Source organism: Saccostrea cucullata, unplaced genomic scaffold (assembly GCF_032062105.1).
Source record: "Saccostrea cucullata isolate Sc308-1 unplaced genomic scaffold, CSIRO_AGI_Scuc_v1 ctg419, whole genome shotgun sequence".
In the NCBI taxonomy this organism is placed as follows: domain Eukaryota; kingdom Metazoa; phylum Mollusca; class Bivalvia; order Ostreida; family Ostreidae; genus Saccostrea; species Saccostrea cuccullata.
The window spans coordinates 163176-186894 of record NW_026927872.1 but is presented as its reverse complement, the minus strand read 5'-3'; the positions used below and the strand labels follow the sequence as shown (position 1 = coordinate 186894).

At 35.0% G+C, this 23719-nt stretch overlaps 1 protein-coding gene and 1 long non-coding RNA gene across 3 annotated transcripts; one reads left to right on the top strand and one right to left on the bottom strand.

Moving 5' to 3' along the window:
- Positions 1-9824: 9824 nt before the first annotated feature.
- On the bottom strand, positions 9825-23685 carry LOC134275724 (transcription factor IIIA-like). 2 transcript variants are annotated; one of them, XM_062758004.1, is made up of 10 exons: positions 23554-23685; positions 21003-21109; positions 20763-20853; positions 20551-20639; positions 14257-14330; positions 14015-14101; positions 12871-13088; positions 12254-12307; positions 11428-12156; positions 9825-11181 (listed from the first exon to the last, which is right to left on the bottom strand). In XM_062758004.1, the coding sequence occupies exons 1-9, from the start codon at positions 23677-23679 to the stop codon at positions 11428-11430; spliced, it is 1575 nt and encodes a 524-aa protein (XP_062613988.1). In that variant the 5' UTR covers positions 23680-23685; the 3' UTR covers positions 9825-11181. The 2 variants fall into 2 exon arrangements, with proteins under 2 accessions (XP_062613988.1, XP_062613987.1); XM_062758003.1 differs by having other exon boundaries at positions 9825-12156.
- LOC134275725 (uncharacterized) lies at positions 14830-16308 on the top strand. Its single transcript, XR_009993889.1, has 3 exons — positions 14830-15121; positions 15610-15732; positions 16039-16308. It is a non-coding gene; the product is annotated as an uncharacterized LOC134275725 (long non-coding RNA).
- Positions 23686-23719: the final 34 nt, after the last annotated feature.

The window sequence follows — 23719 nt, the reverse complement described above, 5'->3', positions numbered from 1 at the left end:
TAGTATGCATCCTAAGATGTACCATCCATGTAAGTTTGGTCAACATAGGGCTTATAGTTACTTGGAAATGAGACCTACACCAAAAACTGCACCAAAAATGTTAACCTGCACCAAAAACATTAACCTGGTCATTCCTTTGCTGAAATTGCAGCATCTGAAACTTTGACTGGTACAATGAAACACACTAGAAACATCTTCCATGCATGTCTAAACAATATAGGACATAGAAGTACTTAAAAAGAAAACTGCTCCAAAAAACTTAACTTTAACCCGGGACGCCGACGCCGAGGGTATCACATAAGCTCCCCCCAACTTCGTTGAGGTGAGCTAAAAACTAACCTTTTCACTAATCCAGAAAATGTAGGTCAGATTCAGCATCCGAAGCAAGTCTGGTAGTATGCATCCTAAGATGTATCATCCATGCAAGTTTAGTCATTATAGGGTTCAAAGTACCTTGGAAATGAAACCTGCACCAAAAACTTTAACCTGTTCACTCAACCAGAAAATGTAGGTCAGATTCAGCATCCGAAGCAAGTCTGGTAGTATGCATCATTAGATGTATCATCCATGCAAGTTTGATCACTATAGTGCTCATAGTTACTTGGAAATGAGACCTGCACCGAAAATGTAAACCTGTTCACTCATGTGGAAAATGTAGGTCAGATTCAGCATCCGAATCAAGCCTGGTAGTTTGCATCCTAAGATGTACCATCCAAGCAAGTTTGGTCAACATAGGGCTTATAGTTACTCGGAAATGAGACCTACACCAAAAATGTTAACCTGCTCCAAAAACATTAACCTTGTCAATGCTTTGCTGAAATTGCAGCATCTGAAACTTTGACTGGTACAATGAAACACACTAGAAACATCTTCCATGCATGTCTAATCAATAAAGGACATAGAAGTACTTAAAAAGAAAACTGCTCCAATAAACTTAACCTTAACCCGGGACGCTGACGCTGACACTGAGGGTATTACATAAGCTCCCCCAACTTCGTTGAGGTGAGCTAAAAATTAAATTTATTTTAATACCATGTATTTAAATCTGTCACAGCAGGAAAATTCTGTCGAGACTTAAAAATCAGGGTTGTGTCTTAGAGGGCAGATACAATACAAGGAGGGAGGGATGCAATGGTTTACTTCATCTGATCTGAGTATAGCTCAGTGGTTAGAGCACCTGACTACTGACTAGTGATGCATTTGTCCTGGGTTCAATTCTCCTAAATTTTCTAGCTACACTGAAGTTGAAATTTGGTCAAATCAAAAGTTAGATAAGAAATTACTGGAAACATCATTGTTGAAAATATTATATAATAGGAACTTATCATCCAATAATTATGATCTTTATGAAATGGTAATTAAATGTTTATAATTCATTCAATTATTGTTCAATGAATGCACAAAATGTCAAAAACCAGTCAACCTTCATTCATTCATTGGGGACCTAGGGTAACATCCTCTTTACCAAAACTTTGACATTAAGATTCATGCTCTGATGTTTGGCTAATTCATTACTTCACTCTTTATAGAAAATACTTTTACTAGTAATACTGACAAAACAGCTCATTTATATTATTTTAATTATTACATATTCTGTTACAGTGTAAGAGACATAATCACTAGGACACACCCAAAGTAGATGTTCTCCAAATGAACATGGTAAAATAATAAATATTGGATAAATATATATATATATATATCAATCTCATATATTTGATTCAAATACACAGATCTTCATTTACATCTATGAGTATGAGATACTACTTTCTTTTAAACTATATTAATTTTAATGTAGTTATCTCAAAACATATTAAATGTCGATCATTGAAATAATCAAACAAATTCAATTATCAAGTGCTCCTAAAAGAGTCACTAATTTCATAAATCTTAATTTATACCACCCTATTCCATAGAAATTCATTGCAATACAAATGACATAAAACTAATTAAATGAAAAATATATACTCACTGGCCCCCGGTTTTGCTGATGATGCTATTTACAGTGACCAGGTCTGAGATTCAGTTCTGCAGGAGCTGGCCCCCCTCCATCTTCCTCATAGATCAGCATGTTGTAAGGAGTTAGGAGAAAATCAATAGCCTCTGGAGGCTGTGAACAACACGCTCTCGGCTACTTAGAATCCTACAGTCCTTACCGTTAACATGGCACCTCTAACTCGCACGACGACAATAAGTCAAATATTGTAAAAATTAATTGTATTTGTTACTTGACGACAATAAGTCAAATATTGTAAAAATTAATTGTATTTGTTACTTGACACTTCCTATTTAATTAATTTTTTTTAACAAGAGGCCCATGGGCCTTATAGGTCACCTGAGTATCAGGTAACAACTCTCCAACAATTGAATTTGATTCGTGTTTTAAACCAAAGGCCATGGAATTCCCAATTTTGAAAGAGGCACCATTGCTTATCATAACTATACACTTAGCATGCTTACTTTGTTACTTAATACCCAGAGGGAGATCAAAGTAATAAAGAGAAAATGCATTTCCACTTTATCAGTTATGCACCCCATCCCACAGGAACCAAAGACCCTAGGGCCACATCTTTCAAAATTTTGGAAATTTTATAAACTTTATTTCATGATGTTGTTGATTAATACCAAAGTGCATATTTCAAAGCATTAAATTATTTCAAACTATGTAACCCCCCCCCCCAGTACCTCTGTCCCAGGGGGCCTGGAAAATATCCATTTTGGAAGAGGCAGCTTTCTTAGTCATAAATATGAACTAAGATCATTGGCATAATACCCAGGAGCAAGAATTCATGCATTTTCACTATATAAACATTAGAGCCCCGTCCTAACACAATAAGCCCTGACCCAGGGGCCTTGAAATTCAACAAGAGGCCAATGGGCCTTATAGGTCACCTGAACATCATGCAACAACCTTCAAATGATTGAATTTGGTTCATGTTTTAAGCTAGATGCTAAGGCATTCACAATTTTGAAAGAGGCACCATTGCCAATCATAACTATACACTTAGCAATTGTTAAGTTTGTTTACTTAATACCGATAAGCAGGGTAGGGGAACAAAAAAGTATGTCAACTAATCAGTAATATTCAGTAATAATCAGGAGTGCTCCTACCACACATGAACCCCTGACCCTAGGTCTACACATTGCACAATTTTTGAAAAGGCACACTTGCTTATCAAAAATGTTTGATTAATACCAAGGAGCAGATTTCAAACAATTCATTTTCAGTATATGAGTAGAGCCCCCCCTCCCCATTTTGGTATCCCTGACCCAGGGGCCTTGAAATTCACAATTCTGGAAGAAGAGCCCAATTCATAACTATGTACAGTGGACCTTCAGATATCCGGATGCCAGATAACCGGATGCTTCAGTATCGGGACGATTTTTTATCAGAACGAAATTTTGAAATGTTATTCTGTCTTGTTTAACTGGTGATTCAGATATCCGGATGCTTCACATATCCGGACAAATTGACTGGGAACCAAAGCGTCCGGATAAATGAGGCTCCACTGTAAATAGTTCATCTGCTTATTACCCAGGAGTAGACAAAAAGATTTTCATAGATGAAATGTATTTTCAACATATAATCATTATAGTGCCCTGCCCTAACACCAGAACCCCTGACCCTGGGGCCATAAAATTCACAATTTTGGTAGAGGCACTCTTGCTGAACATAACTATGTACTTAATTAGTTTATTTAAAACCTAGGAGCAGAGAAGATTTTCAAATATTCCATGCATTTTCACTATATAATCAATAGAGCCCCACCCTAACACCAGAACCCCTGGCCCTGGGGCCATGAATTTCACAATTTTGGTAGAGGCACTCTTGCTCATCATAACTATTTACATAGTTAGTTCATTTAATACCTAGGAGCAGAGAAGAAGATTTTCAAAGATTTAATGCATTTTCACTACATAATCAATAGAGCCCAGACCTAACACCAGAACCCCTGACCCTGGAGCCATGAATTTCACAAATTTTGGTAGAGGCACTCTTGCTCATCATAACTTTTTATTTAATTAGTTTATTTAATACCTAGGAGCAGGGAAGAAGATTTTCAAAGATTTAATGCATTTTCACTATATAATCAATAGAGCCCCGCCCTAACACCAGAACACCTGACCCTGGGGCCATAAAATTCACAATTTATGTAGAGACACTCTTGCTCATCATAACTAAGAACTTAATTTGTTTATTAAATTCCCAGGAGCAGAGAAGAAGATTTTCAAAGAATTAATTTCACTATATAATCAATAGAGCCCCACCCTAGCAATAGAACCCCATATCCTTGGGCCATGAATTTCACAATTTGGGTAGAGGACTCAATGCTGATTACAATCATACCAACAGTTTGACTGCTTGATGTCCGGGAGTAAAGAAGAAGATTTTTAAAGATTGCACTAATTTTAGTGGTTTTTGCCCCACCCCCCAGGCCCCAGGGGGGCTGGGACCACAAAATTCACAATTTTAGTTCCCCTTCATCCATAGATGCTCTATGCCAAAATTGGTTGAAAGTGGTTCAGTGGTTTCAGAGAAGAAGCTGAAAATGTTTAAATGTTAACGCACGACGGACGACGACGGACAAAAACAGATAGCAATAGGTCACCTGAGTTTACTCAGGTGACCTAAAAATCTCAAAGAGGCATCTTTCTTCCTCATAACTTCCTCCTCACAACTATGTACATAGTTCATTGGTTTAATAACCAGGTGCAGAAAAGAAGATTTTTAAAGAATTTATGCATTTTCACTATATAATCAATAGAGCCCCATCCTAACTTCAGAACTGAACCCCCAAGGGCCATGAAATTCATAATTTTGAAAGAGGCAGTCTTATTCAACATAACTATGTACTTGGTTAGTTTATTTTAAAACTCAGGAGCAGAGAAGAAGTTTTTCAAAGAAATAATTCATTTCCACTAATTAATCTTTATAGCTCCACCCTAGCACTAGAACCCCTGACCCTGGGGCCATGAAATTCACAATTTTGGAAGAGGCAGCCTTATTCAACATAACTATGCACTTGGTTAGTTTATTTAATGCCCATGAACAGAAAAGAAGAATTTCAAAGAATTTATGCATTTTCACAATATAATTTATACAGCCCCGCCCTAACACTAGAACCCCTGACCATGGGGCCATGAAATTCACAATTTTGGAAGAGGCAGTCTTATTCAACATAACTATGCACTTGGTTAGTTTATTTAAAGCCCATGAACAGAAAAGAAGAATTTCAAAGAATTTATGCATTTTCACAATATAATCTATACAGCCCCACCCTAGCACTAGAACCCCATATCCTTGGGCCATAAATTTCACAATTTTGGTAGAGGACTCAATGCTGATTATAATCATACCAACAGTTTGACTGCTTGATGTCCAGGAGTAAAGAAGAAGATGTTTAAAGATTGCACTAATTTTAGTGGTTTTGACCCCCCCCCCAGGCCCCAGGGGGGCAGGGACCATGAAATTTTTGTTCCCCTTCACCCATAAATGCTATACGCCAAATTTGGTTGAAATTGGTTCAGTGGTTTCAGAGAAGAAGCTGAAAATGTTCAAATGTTAATGCACGACAACAGACAAGAGGCCCACAGGCCTTATAGGTCACCTGAGTATTGTGTAACAACTTTCAAATAATTAAAATTGGTTCGTGTTTTACCCCAGAGGCCATGAAATTCACAATTCACAATTTTGAAAGAGGCACCATTGCTTATCATAATTATAAACTTAGCAAGCTTTCTCTATTTACTTAATACCCAGAGGTAGATCAGAGTAACAAAGAGAAAATTTTATCATAAAACGGTTGATTAATACTAAAGAGCAGATTTCAAAGCATTAATTTATTTTCAGACTATGTTACAACCCTCCCCCCCCCCACCCAAGGGGCATAAAAAATAACCTTTTTGCTAGATGCAACTTTCTTCATCACAAATATATATATACTTGAATCATTGGCATTAAACCCAAGAGAAAAGGGATAGATTTTCAAAGAATTAATGCATTTTCACTATATAATCAATAGAGCCCCACCCTAATACCAGAACCCCTGACCCTGGGGCCATAAAATTCACAATTTTTGAAGAGGCACTCTTTCTCATCATAACTATATACTTACTTAGTTTATTTAATACCCAGAAGCAGAGAACAAGATTTTCAAAGAATTAATGCATTTTCACTATATGATCAATAGAGCCCCGCCCTAACACCAGAATCCCTGACCCTGGGGCCATAAAATTCACAATTTTGAAAGTGGCACTCTTGCTCATCATAAGTTAACTATGTGCTTAGTTAGTTTAATACCCAGGAGTAGAGAAGAAGATTTTCAAAGAATTAAATGCATTTTCACTATATAATCTATATAGCCCCAACCTAGCACAAGAACCCTTGAACGACGCACGACGACGGACGAAAACGGATAGCAATAGTAGGGCTGTGCAATATTACCGGTATATCGGTATATTGCGATAATATCCACCACAATAATATATTGCGATCTGAAAGCCAGATACCGGTACTTCACGACATTTATAGAAATATAAAAAAAATTCCTTCATTGTAGAAAATGCTGAAATAATACTTGTAACTTCCCCAGGCCTTTCCAATCTAGTTAAATGAATACTTCATCAGCTAATTTCGAAGAGAGATACTCAGATAGAGAGAAAAGAGAGAGAGAGGAAGCTTATCATTCACTGTCGCAATTTTAAATATCTTACTTAAAAAATTATAATAATTAATAAAGACTTTTGAATAAAATTATTAAGAAAGAAAATATATAAAACATTTCTACAGGGTGTATACCATGTTAACCGTGGTTCTCAAAATCTCACATGGAATCTACACGGTCGATGTCACGATGATGAATGTTAAGTTCAAGATACATATTACAAGTAAATGGCCATCCATGTTTTCACTTGATACAGTGATGCTTTTATTATTTTTTAATAAGTTTCATGCCATCTTAAACAACTTCATGCTATACCAGGAGCATGTGTATTAAAACAGTAGAAATAGGCCTGATCGTACATCATAATGTGAAATTAGGTCGGATTAGACTAAAACACCAAAAGGCCCGAAAATAGGTCACAACTTCTTTCTGGCTTTAATTTTATTCTGTGACCACATGAAATTTTCATATAGTATGTATTGTTTTAATCATTAAGTTATCATTAAGTTATATTTCGTGCTATTTTAATAACCCCCCCCCCCCCCCGAAAAAAAAACCCATAAAAATGTAACAAGATTACTGTAAACCAACTTTTATTCGCGACGACTTTATTTCGCGATTAACCAGGGGTTTACTAGTTCGAGACGATTAATTTTCGCGATCAAGCCTTTTTGGATCTGTTGTTAATAGACAGATACACTTTATGGGCCGGTTCGCGGCGAGAAATATTCACGATAACGAGGCTCTCGCGAACTTCTCGAAAATTTCTCGCACGCGAATAAAAGTTAGTTTACAGTATGTACTCTGTATTAACTTTTTTCAATTTCAAAATGCTTTAAAAGAGTTAATTTTGTTTTATTATTTTACCTGGTATTTGATTAAAAGTAAAGCGTTATTATGCGTGCAATTAATATTTTATCCCCTCATCCCCTTTAAAACTTATAGATAAATTCAAATAGTCTTTGAGCTTGACAGCATTTTAAACTTTCTGCACAAATTTATAAATGATAATTAATCTACAATATATCCCAATATATTGCAATATTCATCATAAAATATTGCAATATATCGCAATATGGTTTTCACTCGCAATACCCAACTCTAAGCAATAGGTCACCTGAGTTACTCAGGTGACCTAAAAAGGGATAGCAATAGGTCACCTGAATTTACTCAAGGGAAAGCACACTCTCTCCACTCTGGGATGCTTGCTTTCTCTCTGCTCTGTTAGGATGTTTGCTTTTATTTGGGGGGAGCTTGCTCTTTGATATATATTGAATGATTGCAACTGTGTTTTTTTTTTTTACTTACAAACATATGAAGGGATAAGCTTTAAGACACACTTTATATAGAGAATATTACATACTAAAATCCATATCATATGTCATATCAGCCCGAGTGGCCCCATATCAGCCCGAGGGCCGAAGGCCCGAGGGCTGATATGGGGCCCGAGGGCTGATGTGACATATGATATGGATTTTAGTATGTAGTATTCTATTTATCATATATTTAAAATACTTAATGTGCGAGTTCATGTATTGTCATTGAAGAATGTTTCGTGCTTGTTTACGACATTTTTGTTTAAAATCTAAAAGAGCCAATTTTCGGTAACTGGAAAAAAATAAGACCACAGATGTCATTAAAGAAATATTTTACATGAATATTTAAGTAAAATCTAGTAAATTAACGTTTGAACTTAATACAAGCGTTACTTCCGGTTTGATATGGATTTTCGGCCCACCGGTCCGATACGTGATATGGATTTTCGGACCGGGCCGTGATATGGGGTATTGTGACGTCACCCGTATCACACCGTGCAGAATCGGTGTATTTACTACTAAGTATATGATAAATGTAATTAATACACCTCTCAGACACATGCAAGCACTCAGGTCACTGATATAGGGCTGTTAGGGTTGAATTGACTCATGGTATACAATTTAGTTTGTTATATTTTCCATCTGTATAATTTATAACCTCAAAAGTGCACCTTATGAACTTTAGTATACTGTAGATGTACTTTTATCCACAAGGCCATATTTCCACGGAATCATAATATCTGTTTAAGCCACAGGTAAAAAATTAGGCGGATTCTTGACATGTCCAAAAAAATATAGTACTATATACCCTACATTGAATTATATGAGAGAAAATTACTATCGCTTTTCTCAAATGCACCTAATTTCCTGTGCATATTTGTGTTTTCAAAGATCAACTTTGCGAGAAAGACTTGGAACAACATATGTACATGGTACGTTCCCGTCAGCTTGGATCTCGCTAGAATTAATGATTAACAATTTTAAAAAATGTATGAAGAATACTTTTTTCTGATTATCATACCGACTCATTGGTAAAATGCAGTTCATAATACATGTTCATCTATAATTATCAACACTGAAGTTTTTCATGTTGTTGTGGGGTGGCGGATCAATGCACACCTGTCCGTTCAAACAGTACCCCTTGTTCAAGATTTGGGGAAATCAGGGATTCTTTCATTAGTAAAAGAGCGTAAATGTGATTTTTTTCAGAAGTAACTGATTTTGGTGATCTGATTCATTTTAATACGCTTATCATAATTATTAAACCAATATCAAATATTTCAAACTTCATTAGTAACTTATTTGGGGGTTCACATCCATTTAAATTAGGTAATGAAAATTCAATTAATTACGAGTCAAAACACAGAGGAATCTGAAAACTGCAATAAAAACACCAGTCTTAGCTACTATGTAAATAAATCCTCTTGAGAACAATAGTCATGTGACATGTGCCGTTTTCTGAATTTGTGGAAAGGAGAGTTTAAATTATATGTAAGCCTATTAATAGGCAACAAGTATATTAACTTCAGAGATTTAAGTGATTATTTTGTGAATTCTTAAAACACCTTTGCAACTTTGATGTTGTTTGCACCTATTACGGATAGATAAATATAGAAAATATACATCTTTACATACGTGTTAATTATGTAGTACCTTTTATGCCCTCATATTGATGCATTTTCAATCCTAAATGCATTTTAAGTATGCTATCACAAATTTCTGCGGACAATTTGTGACCGCGATCATAGGGTAAATTAATACCACACAGAAAAAAAATACATCTCAGTATTCATAAACCATTTTATGAATAAATGCAGTCCTCTAATATTTAAATAACTTTTATTAGAATAAAAATGTTTCAACAGTAACATAACTTAGATTATAAAACTTAAATTTGCAACAAACTTAAACAATGACATTTCTTCACAGTTTTTGGTAAATGATAATTCTTACGGTATTCTTTTTTTTTGCATTTGTAAAGTAATATTTTTCATATCAAGAGTCTGAAATAAATAATTTACACCTATAAATAGCAACAGTAATGTCTAGTTTTCTCCAAAACATCTATATCTTGCCAAATAATATGTAGTTATAACACACAAACCCCAAAAATAGGGAGAAAAAGGTTCACTTTGCATATTGTGGTATTATTCATTGAATATGTACATTTGTAGATATAATGTCAATTTCAACAAGGCATTTGTTGTTTAAAAAGTTTTCACAGTTTAGACTTTTACAGGATTGAAAATTTAAATTCTGTTAACAACATATTAAACCAAATACTTGTATTAAATTTACTGTAATCAACACAAGGTCAAAGCTCGGAAAATTGTGAACAAAGGTGTGACATTAACATGGGAGAGCTGATTGGGGAAAAAATGATGATGACAGTTTGAAGTATAAATGCCCTGTACGTGTGTATATACAACAAGGAGAGTCGTGCTTCAACTCAGTAATGAGTGTTTTTAATAAATAGTGTGAAATACTATGTTTTACACTTTGGGAGATGTCTTGCAGTATAAAGTGACATAATAATAACAATGGAGGCAGCCTATAAGATGTGAATATACATGTAAAATGAACTGTAAGTTACTGAAAATTATGAATTAATTGTAGTGAATCATAATATGCTGCAGTAAACAATATTTCTTTACCTGGGGTATCTTTCAAATGATTAGTAAATGCTATGACATGCCCTTATGTAAATATGAATATGCTTTTAAGGTATTAATGTACAATAAGATGAACTCTTAATTATCTAATGCATGTTACCAGTTAATTAAAATTATCTACAGATAATAACATTTTTGAAATGTTCCTGCAAAATTTTCTTACAGATCAAATATTGTTTAATGAGTATCATAGCAGTAAACAACAAGACAAAGTGTACAGGCTATAAAGTGTCCGTTAAAATGAATTTACTCCAAGTTTCATTTGACAGAGGGAAAAACTACTGAGAGACTACAATGCTATCTTGAGTCAAGCATTTGAACAAACTTGGAACACCAGTATCTGATTTTTATATGGCTATCAAGAAAACCGATACTTCCTCGGGTTTGGAAACAGTCCTGTCATAGCCAGAATATTTTCAGTTCAGTTATTTTTTTTTTTTGGTTTCAAGAGGGCACGGCGCTTCATTTGAACAATATTTAAATCCTCTTTACCCAAGGATGTTTGAAATGGTTGATACTGACTCAGTGATTCTGGAGAAGAAAGTTGAAATATGAAAAGATTACAGACAGACAGAATGTGAGCACAAGCTCAATTGTGTACATTTATATATATGGCAAAATATAGAATTCCATGCAAGAAAATAATCAGAACATACAAAACAACAACTTCATGCATTCACTGTACTTTCTGCATCCCATGATTTTAAAGAAGAGATGTAACGTAAAAGAAAAAAAAATTTCTAAACAAAGAATTAACTTATGAAAAAGTCGTGCAACCTATCTGCACTTGTGTTGCTCCTGATGATCTCCTTGTGTAGTACAGACCACACTGCTGGGTATAGAGCCTGATTTACCGGAACTTGTCTCTTCATCCACAGAACCAGAAGACATCAGTGAGGTGGAAAGACCCGGGTCACTATCAGAGGGGCTACTAACTGTAGCAATTAGTCCTGAGTCACTATCAGAGGGGCTATTAACTGTAGCAATTAGTCCTGAGTCACTATCAGAGGGGCTACTAACTGTAGCAATTAGTCCTGAGTCACTATCAGAGAGGCTACTAGCTGTCACAATAAGACCCGGGTCACTTTCAAAAGGGCTACTAACTGTAGTAATAAGAACAGCGTCACTATCAGAGGGGCTACTAATTGTAGCAATAAGATTCGTGTCACTCTCAAAGGGGGAACTTGCTGTAGCAATAAGACCCGAATCTCTATCACAGGGGCTACCAATTGTCTGTATCTCCACCCCAACTGTATCTTCTGTCTTTTGTTGGTCATTAAGTGATGAACAGGTATGATGACCCTTGTGTTGCTGGAGATTCTTGGACTGATCAACGGAACAGCATGCCTTATTAGAGTCATTTGTGCTCACTGCGTTACCCTCCACCATCACATCGTCCGTGTCTACCATCACCACATCACTAGGCACCTCGTTATCCTCTCTCCGATGTCCTGTCAGTTTCTCTAGGGTAGATTTCTTTCTGTGTGTGTTTAATCTGGGTTTGGGCTGTAATGTAAAATTATATTTTATGTACTACACATTGAAACAAAAACAACTAAAAAATGAAACAATTAGAGTAGTAAAGTGTTTTGCAAATTAATACCTTTGGCTTTTGATAAGATGGGTCATGAGTTTTCTTGTGTTGATTCAATTTTTGCTAAAAAAAAAAAAATTAAGATTATAATTAATACAAGAGGTCCAAGAGCCTCAACAGTCACCTGAGTGACTACGAAATTTAAAATTTTCTTTCCCTTTATTCAAATATGCCATAAGTCAAAATTGTTTGAAATCAGTTCCAGACCAAAAGTTTCCCAAGTGACTAAGGCAACTTATCAACATAAAAAAGTGATAAACGATAGTAATTTAATTATTTTTAAATTAGTACCGGTATAAAAACTTGTGTTATATATATAAATCTTAAACTGAGGCAGAAATCAGAGCCAACTTTTCATCTCAAACCCAGAGGAGATCATAGGTCAGAGTTAAAGAGGTCAAAGATCCACCAAGAGAACCTTGGCTTCCCAGATCACTCAATCACTCACAACACAAGGTTGCCATGACAACCTCCAGATCTCTGAGAATGGATTGTGGAATTTTCATCATCTTTCTGAGCAGTGATTCATAAATATGTCCTCATTATTACTGACTGTCTTCATTACTTATCTGTGTTATCCTTACCCATCTCACATAATAAACAAATTATATGTATCATCAAATCACCTTGGCAGAAAACTGTTTCTGGCATTGGTCACAGGTGTATGTCAGTCCATCATGGAAGGAGCGAATATGACTGGTGAGATTTCTCTTATCCAGATAGGACCTCTGGCATCCATCGTGGGGACAGATAAATAGGGGGCGCTCTGACGAATGAATCCTCATGTGGTGATGATAACGGTACAACTTCGTGAACGTAAGGTCACATTCCTTACATGTAAAAACTGAAATATATATTGACAAATTTAGTCAATCTGTTTAAATTTCTCAATTACAATTAAATCTATGTATATTGTTGACAAGAGGCCCATGGGCCACAATACTCAACTGAGTCAATTCAGCCCTAGTCTTCTTCATAGCAACTTGAATCCCCCATTGTGACCCCACCCACCCCCAGGGGTCATGATTTGAACAAAACTGAATGTCCATAATGAAATGAAGTTTAAACTTCATGTGAATTGCCTTCACCTTAAGAATCTTTCGTTATTTTTTGTTGTTGTTAAAATTTGCCGAATGGTTATTGAGAAGTGATAAGATTACAGACAGAAGTAGAGACAAACAGATGGACAACAGACAAAACTTGATCAGAAAAGCTCACTTAGACTTTCAGCTAAGGTGAGCTTACAATGACAAATTACACTGCAAAGGACATTCCAACACCCTCCTCTTCAACAAAATTTTCAGCAGAAATCAGAGCCAACTTTTCGTCTCAAACCCAGAGGAGATCATAGGTCAGAGTTCAAGAGGTCAAAGATCCACCAAGAGAACCTTGGCTTCACAGATCACTCAATCACTCACAACACAAGGTTGCCATGACAACCTCTAGATCTCTGAGAATGGATTGTGGAATTTTCATCATTTCTCTGCTTAATTCAAGTTATTGGGATATGAAATACAAGAAAATACTGTAAACATATTTCATTTGGCGGTGTATTCTTTTTAGCGCTTTTGGTGGAAAGATACATTCACTAATTCAAGTACATCACTAAATGTCTTAAACACTGATACATGAATAAGAACATCAAGAAATACGCTAAATCAAATTTACGCTAACTTGTTAAAAAATCATTTTCCACTAAATATTGTACATGCTAAATATAATACGTTTACAGTATTTTATTAAACACCTGATGCCTAATTTTTAACCTACCTTTACCGTGCTGGAGCAGCTTGTGTTTCTGTAAGAGAGTCCATGTCTTAAAAACTTCACTGCATCCCTCCACATCACAGGAATATCCTAAAACAAGGTTTGACAATGAAATCTGTACGAATAAACAAGCTTTTTATGTTAGATTATATTATAATAAAAGATAGCTAGACTATCGCTTTACAATAATTTTTATCTCATCTGACAAGTACCACACAATTCATTCAATCAAAGAAAAGACAAACCATCATGGACTTTGCTGTGTCTTTTTAATACATTTGGAAAACGGAAGCTCATTCCACAACCCTCCACTGGGCACCTGTAAGCAATGAATTGCAAGTAAATAGAAACAGAGTTCTCATATTTTAAGATTTATTGTACATGCAATGAAAATACATATCAAATTGTAGTTGCAGATCTGTAGCGTTATGGTTTTATATATTTGTCTTTGACCATAACGCTACAGATCCCGTAATGCAAAAAAGGTGCAATTTACAGCGCAATATTTTTTGCGCACTTTTGGGGAGAATTTCACCACTTTCTAGTATTGGTCAATCAACTACCTTTCACTCCCTAATTTTAGACACATTCTGTAGCCAATATGTATATTTTATCCACCTTCCAACCATTTATAGTTGTCTCTACAGGCAATAAACTCGCTTGAAGTGAATTTTCAGCAAACTTACATGAAATTTTAATCAAGCGAGTTTATCATTTGTACGGACGACTATAAAGGGTAGGTAGATAGTTAAAATATACAGATTAGTTAAATAATGTGCCTATAGAATTGCCGATATTTGTTGGTTTTGCCCCTTTGTAGAAATATAGGTGGCGCCACAACCGTTTAAGGTCCAACAACACTTCCGGTAGCAAGTAAACACGTCAAATCTGTGCAACTGTCAATGTGATATCGATGTTTTCCAGGATTCACAAGTGTTATATCTGTTGTTAATTAAGCTTTCCTGTAGATAAGAATCTGGGGAAACGTTAGGTATCAGTCATACAAAGATTCGATCATGTATTTCGCTACAAAAACCTCGATGACTTCAGACACATTGTGTGGTGTGCCACATGCATTCGGTGAGACGTTCATCTCTGCAACATCAGAAGGTATGTTCCTCATTTTGTTTTATTTGTATTTAAAAGTATTTTTTAACTGTAAAATTTATATTTGCTCAGTAGATCCTGTAAATTATATGTCGTTTTCACATGTTTACATGAAGGGTGGGGGGGGGGGGGGGGGGGGGGGGGGTGTCAAACGTATCCGTAGTACAGTACATCACAATAAATTATAAACTATGACCAGGTATTCAATTAATCAATAATGATTTAAATTTGAAAAGGCTATAATACGAATTAATATGACTTTAATTAGTTTTTATTCTTTTATTATACAGTGTATATTGTTCTAAGTTGATCTACTATATAGTACTTAAGATACCCCCCCCCCAAAAAAAAAAAACAAAAAAACACACACATACACACTCACCCTCACACCCTCACCCTCACACACACACACACACATCAAGTCAAAATTTCAAATTCATGTAACATATTAATTTAATCTATAAATTTATCATTTTCTTGACCATTTATAGGACCAGTTTAATAAAAGGTCTTTTGAGGCCTTGATACCAAGAGCCTGACCTTTCCAATTTATGCTTGGAATGATTGGGGAAGATTTAACATAAAAGAAGGACACAGTGGGATTCTATATTAAGGTATGTAATTAGAATACCCATGACATTTGTCAAGGATTACCCTTAATTTAATTTATTTAGCAGTTTACTTGGAAATTTTGGAACAAAACTGTAATCTTGGGATCAGAGAATTTCATATGTAAAGAATATGGCTTTAATTAATTTGACCCCCCCCCCCCCCCCCCCGCCTCCTACAGAACTTTCAAAATCCTCTCATTTATCTTGATTTGGAGATATCAGGGAATTTTTATAATAATCAATTTATAATTTTTATTATAAATATTGATCATTAAATCCAGTTTAAATGCATTAATTTTCATGTTTTAGGAGACTGGAATTTCAAGAAAAGCAGATACTATCACTAGGTAGTCTCTAGTCTGGACCAAGATTGATGAGGAAATCAACCATTGTATTAAACTTTTCTCATTTTACATCAGATTAGCCTTGGCAGTATATTTTGATAAAAAAAATATATGTTATGAATGCTGTAAAAATTCATGACTGTCACAGTTTTCTAAAAAGATAAATAGGTTTCCTTTGGGAAAAAAACATGGATATAATTCTTAATTTATATGATTGAACATATAGGACTTGAAAGACTAACATGGCTTTGGAAATTATGTACAATATTTTAGGTGTATGATTTGTAATTCAGCATATTGCACATTTTAGTTGTTTTTGCATATGTCATTTTAATAAAACAATTGTATACAATATAAATGTTGTCTACAATTATTTGAAAAGATTTTATTGGTTAATTTACTTTTGCAGAATGAAGATCTAGGTTATATATATAAAGTAAAGGTTTCAATGTCATGTCATAAAAATTATTTTTATGTTTGGCTGCTAATTAATATAATATAGAGCATGATCATGTACATAAATGCATCTATAAGGGAACTTAAACCTTATTAAAATCAAAACTTTGTTACCCACTGAATTTCTGTACAATCTTTGATAAGATAAGATAAGATAATTTTATTTCCAATTTTGGGCCCAGAAGGCATAAAGGTTTCTTACAATGACAATATAATTATATGACAATAATGACATCGGGTTGATAATTTGTTAAAATTAGAGAAATTCATTGATTAACCCCGATGTCATCAATCATATTAATGGCATCAAAATTAAGCATGCAAAGAGAGGTAAGAGGTTTCTTCTGGCCCAGTTCTGACCAGGATAAAGTTTTTGGTGCAGTACGTATTCTTATTTAAGAACTTCTATGCCCTACATGAATCAGAGATAAATAGAGGATATATATATGCTTCTAGTGTGTTTCATTGTACCAGCAGCCAAGATTTCAGATGCTGCAATTTCGGCAAAGAAATGACCAAACTGATATGTTTTGGAGCAGGTAAACATTTTTGGTGCAGGTTAAAGTTTGGATGCAGCTAGGTCTTATTTCCAAGTAACTAAATCATGAGCCCTATGTTGACCAAACTTGCATAGATGATCTAGGGATGCATTCTGCCAGGCTTGCTTTGGATGCTGGATATGACCTACATTTTCTGGTTGAGTGACCAGGTTAAAGTTTTTGGTGGAGGTCCAGTTTCCAAGTAATTATGAACCCTATGTTGAAAACTAAATTGCATGGATGATGCAACGATAGATGAACACTTTTAGCAACACCCAATACAGCTGCACTAATATGACAGCCCACAGCCCACCATACTTTCCATGTTATCACGATGTTGAACTACAAGCTCAAGCTGTATCAGATTTTATAGGCGGGACTTAAAGTCTCCTTTCACTGAACGAAGAGTCGACAGGTAATCATCTGTTTCAAACTTTCTTCGTTAAAGGTGATACTCTAATCCTTCAGCTATTTTCACCATGTTCACGTCACGGAGACGCTCATATGTGCTCCCATTTTACGCGGGAAAATTCAGACAGACTTTATTCTTACCCATAATATTGATAAATCAAAGGGCCAAGTCTCTTTACAAGGGGAGATAATCAAGAAAAGACAAAAAGAGGCTGGGGTCATTAAAAAAAATCTTCTCAAGAACAAGGCTGGTGGATATATAATATTATGGCTATAATTTATTAAGCCTGGGTTCAAGATATTTTGGTAGCAACCTTTCACAATTTTTAACAACAAATTATATATTATAGATAAGATAAGATAAGATAATTTTATTTCCAATTTTGGGCCCAGAAGGCATAAAGGTTTCTTACAATGACAAGATAGAAAGTTCTAAAAGAAAGGTTATAGTAAACATATACAAACATAAACACACATACACACACATGTATATATCTGATATAATATTACAAGTAACTGGACATGTAGATGCAGCGATATGTACAGCGACCATCAGACATTCGGAGGTAACAAAGATCTGATTTAAATCAGATTGTGGGCACATTATACACACTCCAATTAAGAATTTCTGCTGTAATAATTTTTAAAAATATTTGTACAATATTTAGCAGGAATTACTTACAGGTTGTTTGTTTTATATGCACCAAAGAAATAAAAAAACCAGAAGTCTCTGTCGAGACTGAAGCTCTACTGGTTTGAACTTATAGCAAAGGAAGAGAAGAGTACTTAAGCAGCTGGGATTTGAAACTTTACAACAGCAATATATAGAATAATGATCGTTGATAAAGTCTCTTTATGTTCTTAGTGTAGTCTACTTGTGTGCCAAGTTATATTGAAATCAGACCAAAACTGTAGGAGGAGTAGCATTTTGAAACAATTTTACAGACATTTCAATTTTTAGTAACCACGGCAACAAAGTTCATCAAAATTAAAATTTGATACACAGAATTATGTATCTTAGTGTATTCTACTTGTGTGCCAAGTTATATTGAAATCAGACCAAAACTGTAGGAGGAGTAGCATTTTGAAAGAATTTCACAGAAATTTCTATTTTTAGTAACCACAGCAACACCGTTCATCGAAATCAAAAACCGATACACAGAATTATGTATCTTAGTGTATTGTACTTGTGTGCCAAGTTATACTGAAATCAGACCAAAACTGTAGGAGGAGTAGCATTTTGAAAGAATTTCACAGAAATTTCTATTTTTAGTAACCACGGCAACACCGTTCATCGAAATCAAAAACCGATACACAGAATTATGAATCTTAGTGTATTCTACTTGTGTGCCAAATTATACTGAAATCAGACCAAAACTGTAGGAGGAGTAGCATTTTGAAAGAATTTCACAGAAATTTCTATTTTTAGTAACCACGGCAACACCGTTCATCGAAATCAAAAACCGATACACAGAATTATGTATCTTAGTGTAGTCTACTTGTGTGCCAAGTTATACTGAAATCAGACCAAAACTGTAGGAGGAGTAGCATTTTGAAAGAATTTCACAGAAATTTCTATTTTTAGTAACCACGGCAACACCGTTCATCGAAATCAAAAACCGATACACAGAATTATGTATCTTAGTGTAGTCTACTTGTGTGCCAAGTTATATTGAAATCAGACTAAAACTGTAGGAGGAGTAGCATTTTGAAAAATTGTTTACAGACAGACAGACAGACAGACGGACAGACGGACGGACGCCGGACGCATTACTATCGCATAAGCTCTTCTGGTCTCTGACCAGTAGAGCTAAAAAATACTTTCAAGAGTTACACTGAGTATCAGCTGGTTAAATATGTTTCAAAGGGATGTCAATAATTATTTCCTTAAAATGTAGAAAATTCTAATTGATAAAGGGTTATCTTCATAAAGTTGGTGGTAAGAATCGGAAGAATCTTGCATAAGACAGTTAGATAAAGGGACTTAAGATGTCCTTGTCATCTTAATATATTTTACTAGATCAAGGGGGCTTGCTCCCGGTGTGTAAAATTAAAAAAAAATCATATTACAATGTGTTGTTTTATTATAAGTGTTTATGATTTTTTAAAAATAATTATTACACGTCGGGAGCAAGCCCCAATCCGGCAAATCTTAGCACTCACTTGAAGTCACTTCTCCCCCATATCTATTTTCTCTCTCTCTTTCTCTCTCTCTCAACATGTTCGGTTAGGTCTACCAACGTTTATGTTTATATGATACGCTTCATCTCAGAAAATGTACACAAAATAATTTTTTTCCTTATTTATTTTTATATACTGAGTACTCAGATTCTAGGGACGTACACACTGCACTCAGTGTCATTGTCCCAGGCATTAACAGCTGATTGCTACGTGTGTTATGTGCATGATTACATAACTTGTTATTCCCATTAAAAAATAATGTAAGACGAATAAAAATCTAAAACAATAACAGTGGATTTACTTTATAATGTTTATAAAACATTGTAAATGCAGGCGTATTTCTTTCCGATCTATTTTATTTCCTTTATCAGTGTTTTTTTATGCTAAACGCGATAGCTATTTGACAGAGGAAATTACGATTATAATCTCAAAATACGGAACAGACCTTTCCACAATCTCCAATTTCGATCAAAGTATCGTGCACGTCGCCGATGTTGTTCATTTTTGATACTTTAAGACACCAAACACCGTAATCAGTCATTCTATTACGTAAATTTTCTCAACATTTGATACCTTGAGATATTGAAAGTGATCTCTAATCGCGGAGGTAAAAAGAATCTTGAACGTTAACGGTGCATACGCCACCTATATTCAGGGGCGGGTAATTTGAAGTTTTATTTGCCGTTAGGGAGTGAAAGGTAGATTATTAACCGATGCTGGAAAGTGGTCAAATTCTCCCCAAAAGTGCGCAAAAAATATTGCGCCGTCAATTGCACCTTTTTTGCATTACGGGATCTGTAGCGTTATGGTCAAAGACAAAAAAACCCATAACGCTACAGATCTGCAGATAATCAGATTGTTATTAAAATAATCAGGAAACATATACTTACATAAATGGATTGATATGAGTGTGCTCAAATTCATGGACTTTCAGATGCTGGTGCTTTTGAAATGCTTTTCCACATCCAGCATATAAACACTGAAATAAAAGACATTATCTCATCAAACTATGTACACTACAAAAGATCACAACTGACTTTTTTAAAACAAAATCTATATTTCAATATAAACTCTATACAGCCATACACCTTTATAAACATACCTTGTATGGTCTCATTTTGTGAATCCTCACAATGTGTTTTTTGAGTGCTGTGATTGAGTAAAAATACTGGCCGCAGTCAGCCTCTTCACATCTGTAGAAAAAAGAAAATATCCTATTCACATCTAACGAAGTTTAATTCTAATACAGAGAGATAGCATATCTCTCCCTCCACCCCAATCCATGGTACCTCAATAGAGTCTACATGATAGAGGATCAGTTCTATTGTATCCTGTAAACTACCTGACTCTGGTTTCCTGTTTCTGGTGACATTTCTCAACATGTCTCTTCAAATGTGAGGCCCGGGCATATTGTTTCATGCAGTCTCCTTCTTCACACAAAAATGGCTTCTGGAATAAATTTATAACAAGAGGGTTGTTATACATTTTCAAGGCTTTTAATTTTTTCTAGAACATTCTGCTTTCAATTTCAAGTAAACCTGGATACCTGTAGATATTTATAGGATTAAGCAAAAACTAGAAGGCCATGGGCCACACTGCTAACCTGAGTCATCTTGTCCTGACTCATCCAACATATTTTTAAAAAGATTTTTTCCTTATTCCCATGAAAACTTTTGAACCAAAATTGTGGACCCTTCCCTGCCCTGATGGATTAAACTATGCGATCAAAACAGTAATTGGGAAGGGCTTGCGCCACGCGCTATAGTCGCATTGAAGTGAAAAATAGCGCATTGAATCAATCAATGTTGGCGCCAAGGTGTGCATTCAATTTTTAGTGATTATATTTGGCAACATTTTGCGTATGACTTTCTAACTTGTTATATTTTCGTTTCAAATGCAGTCAATTTTATAACAACAAATCTCATTAGTGGAAGCCTGTCAAAAACTGCTTCCAGTTTAATCACTTTAATGAAGTACTTAAGATTTATAGAGACATTACTACATTCATTTGTAGGGTAGGGTGGTCCTCAATCCAAATTTTGACGTAATTTAACACAAATACGGGTAAATTACATTATATGTGGGTTCCTTTAAATCTGCTACATTGCCTTTGTTAAAAATTATATTTGGTTAATTAAAAATGTGTTTTCTTTAGTATTTCATATTTGTTTGTCATTTTGTTATTTCTTAATATGGCCCCTCAGATTATATTGATGGTCCCTTCATTTTCAAAATGGACCATTAAAAATGTTGACAGTTGACCTTTCTGGACTTCCCAATCACTGCAATATCATATAATTTACACTGCCATATTTTTTTCTGATTTTTTTTTTGGGGGGGGGGGGGGGGTGTCCTTTGCACAAGCAATGTGTTCAAGTCCACACACTCAATCATGGCTGCATGAATTTGAGAAATATTTTAATGACTCAACCCTCTTTTCAATATTTCACAATCATCTATCACTGGGAAGGGATGAGGCTTTTCAGTCATTATCCTAGTCACCCACAAATGTTTTATTAAATGTTGGTAAAAAATGAGGTAAGTGATTCTGATGCAGAAATAACTATACCTAAAAAAAAGAGATAAAAAAAGCAGCTAGCTAGGTTACTTGAGTGACTTTAATAATATAAACTTATCATTTGAGAAGAAATCAGAGCCAACTTTTCATCTCAAACCCAGAGGAGATCATAGGTCAGAGTTCAAGAGGTCACATGATCCACCAAGAGAACCTTGGCTTCACAGATCACTCAATCACTCACAACACAAGGTTGCCATGACGACCTCTGGATCTCTGAGAATGGATTGTGGAATTTTCATCATCTTTCTGCTCATCAGTGTTTCTAAAGATTATTTATATAGATTATCAGATTAACAAAACTAGAGGGGTCAGAAACCATGTTAAGCTTGTTATCTCTAGATTTTCCATGTAATATCAAGACACCTCTACATTTTTCATTGTTAGAAATCGGCACTTCCGTTGCTTTCAGTTTCTGTGCAAACTTTCGAGGACGTTTTGGTTTACTGCATTTTTTATACCACAGGTTCAAATTGGCAAACGATCGAAAGACGTTATTTAATTATTTTAGAAGCTAGATCTCACCCGACATCAGTAGGAAAAGTGTAGATAATGATTAAAATCAAGCATGAGCTGAGGCATCCCTTGCAAATCCCATAGAGGGTCATGTCAGAGGTCAAATTCTATCAACCAATTAAATCGTCGCCTGCAGAGTCATTGTATATTTGTTGAAGCGAATAAGTCTTAGATTTATTATAAATTTGACCTCTGACATGACCCTTTATGGGATGTTGTTAGATGTTAGTGTAGCGAGTATGAGAACGGATCTAACATATAATTTTAATTAGATTGCATCCCTGGAAATCTAAGATGGCGAGTGTCGTACCTTCACTCTTTCCATATACAGTAAATATTAGGCCTGGGTATTGGCCAGAAATTTCGTATTGCGATATATTTAATTGTGATAGTTTTAATTGTACTGCGATATGTATTGCATGCAATATTGCGAAGGCCCTGGAAGCTCCTGGGTTCTAGAGATTTTGTAGGGTAAAAATGAGGTCTACCAAGTATACATATTTACATTTTCTAGACGAAACAATTTTGACACCCGTCGCCCCCCCCCCTTAAATCCGCCACTGTTTTTGATGGGACAACTGCGCTCGCCCCAACGGTCACACCGTAAAACATATTATATTTACCTGTATCTTTATCTTTTAGTTATTTGTTCTAGATATACTTTTAATTTTAGAAGAAAACATAATCAAAGATACTTCTGTGAAATTAAAAAATAATAAATTGACGTCACCAAAGACCACTCTCTCATTTAATAAATATAAGAACAAATTCATACAATTTTTCAAGTTAGTTTCGCTAGTACCTCTCCAGTGTGTGACCTTAAATGAATTTTCAATCTGCCTGGTCGTTTAAAAGTTTTAGAACATCCCGCAAAAGAGCAAATATGCAAAGAAGTTGGCCTGGAATCGTCCCCACGTGCTGAATCCATTTTGAATTTGAATAGCGAACCCGATTCAATTACAGGTAAA

What these genes read in the sequence shown, in the direction of transcription:
- LOC134275724 (XM_062758003.1), bottom strand. Translation starts at nt 23,679, where the DNA reads ATGGATTCAGCACGTGGGGACGATTCCAGGCCAACTTCTTTGCATATT. An exon ending in AGAAACAGTTTTCTGCCAAG is followed by an intron (nt 12,308 to 12,870) that starts GTGATTTGATGA and finishes TTTTTTTTTTAG; the next exon opens with CAAAAATTGAATCAACACAA. An exon ending in CATCTTATCAAAAGCCAAAG is followed by an intron (nt 12,157 to 12,253) that starts GTATTAATTTGC and finishes TTTACATTACAG; the next exon opens with CCCAAACCCAGATTAAACAC.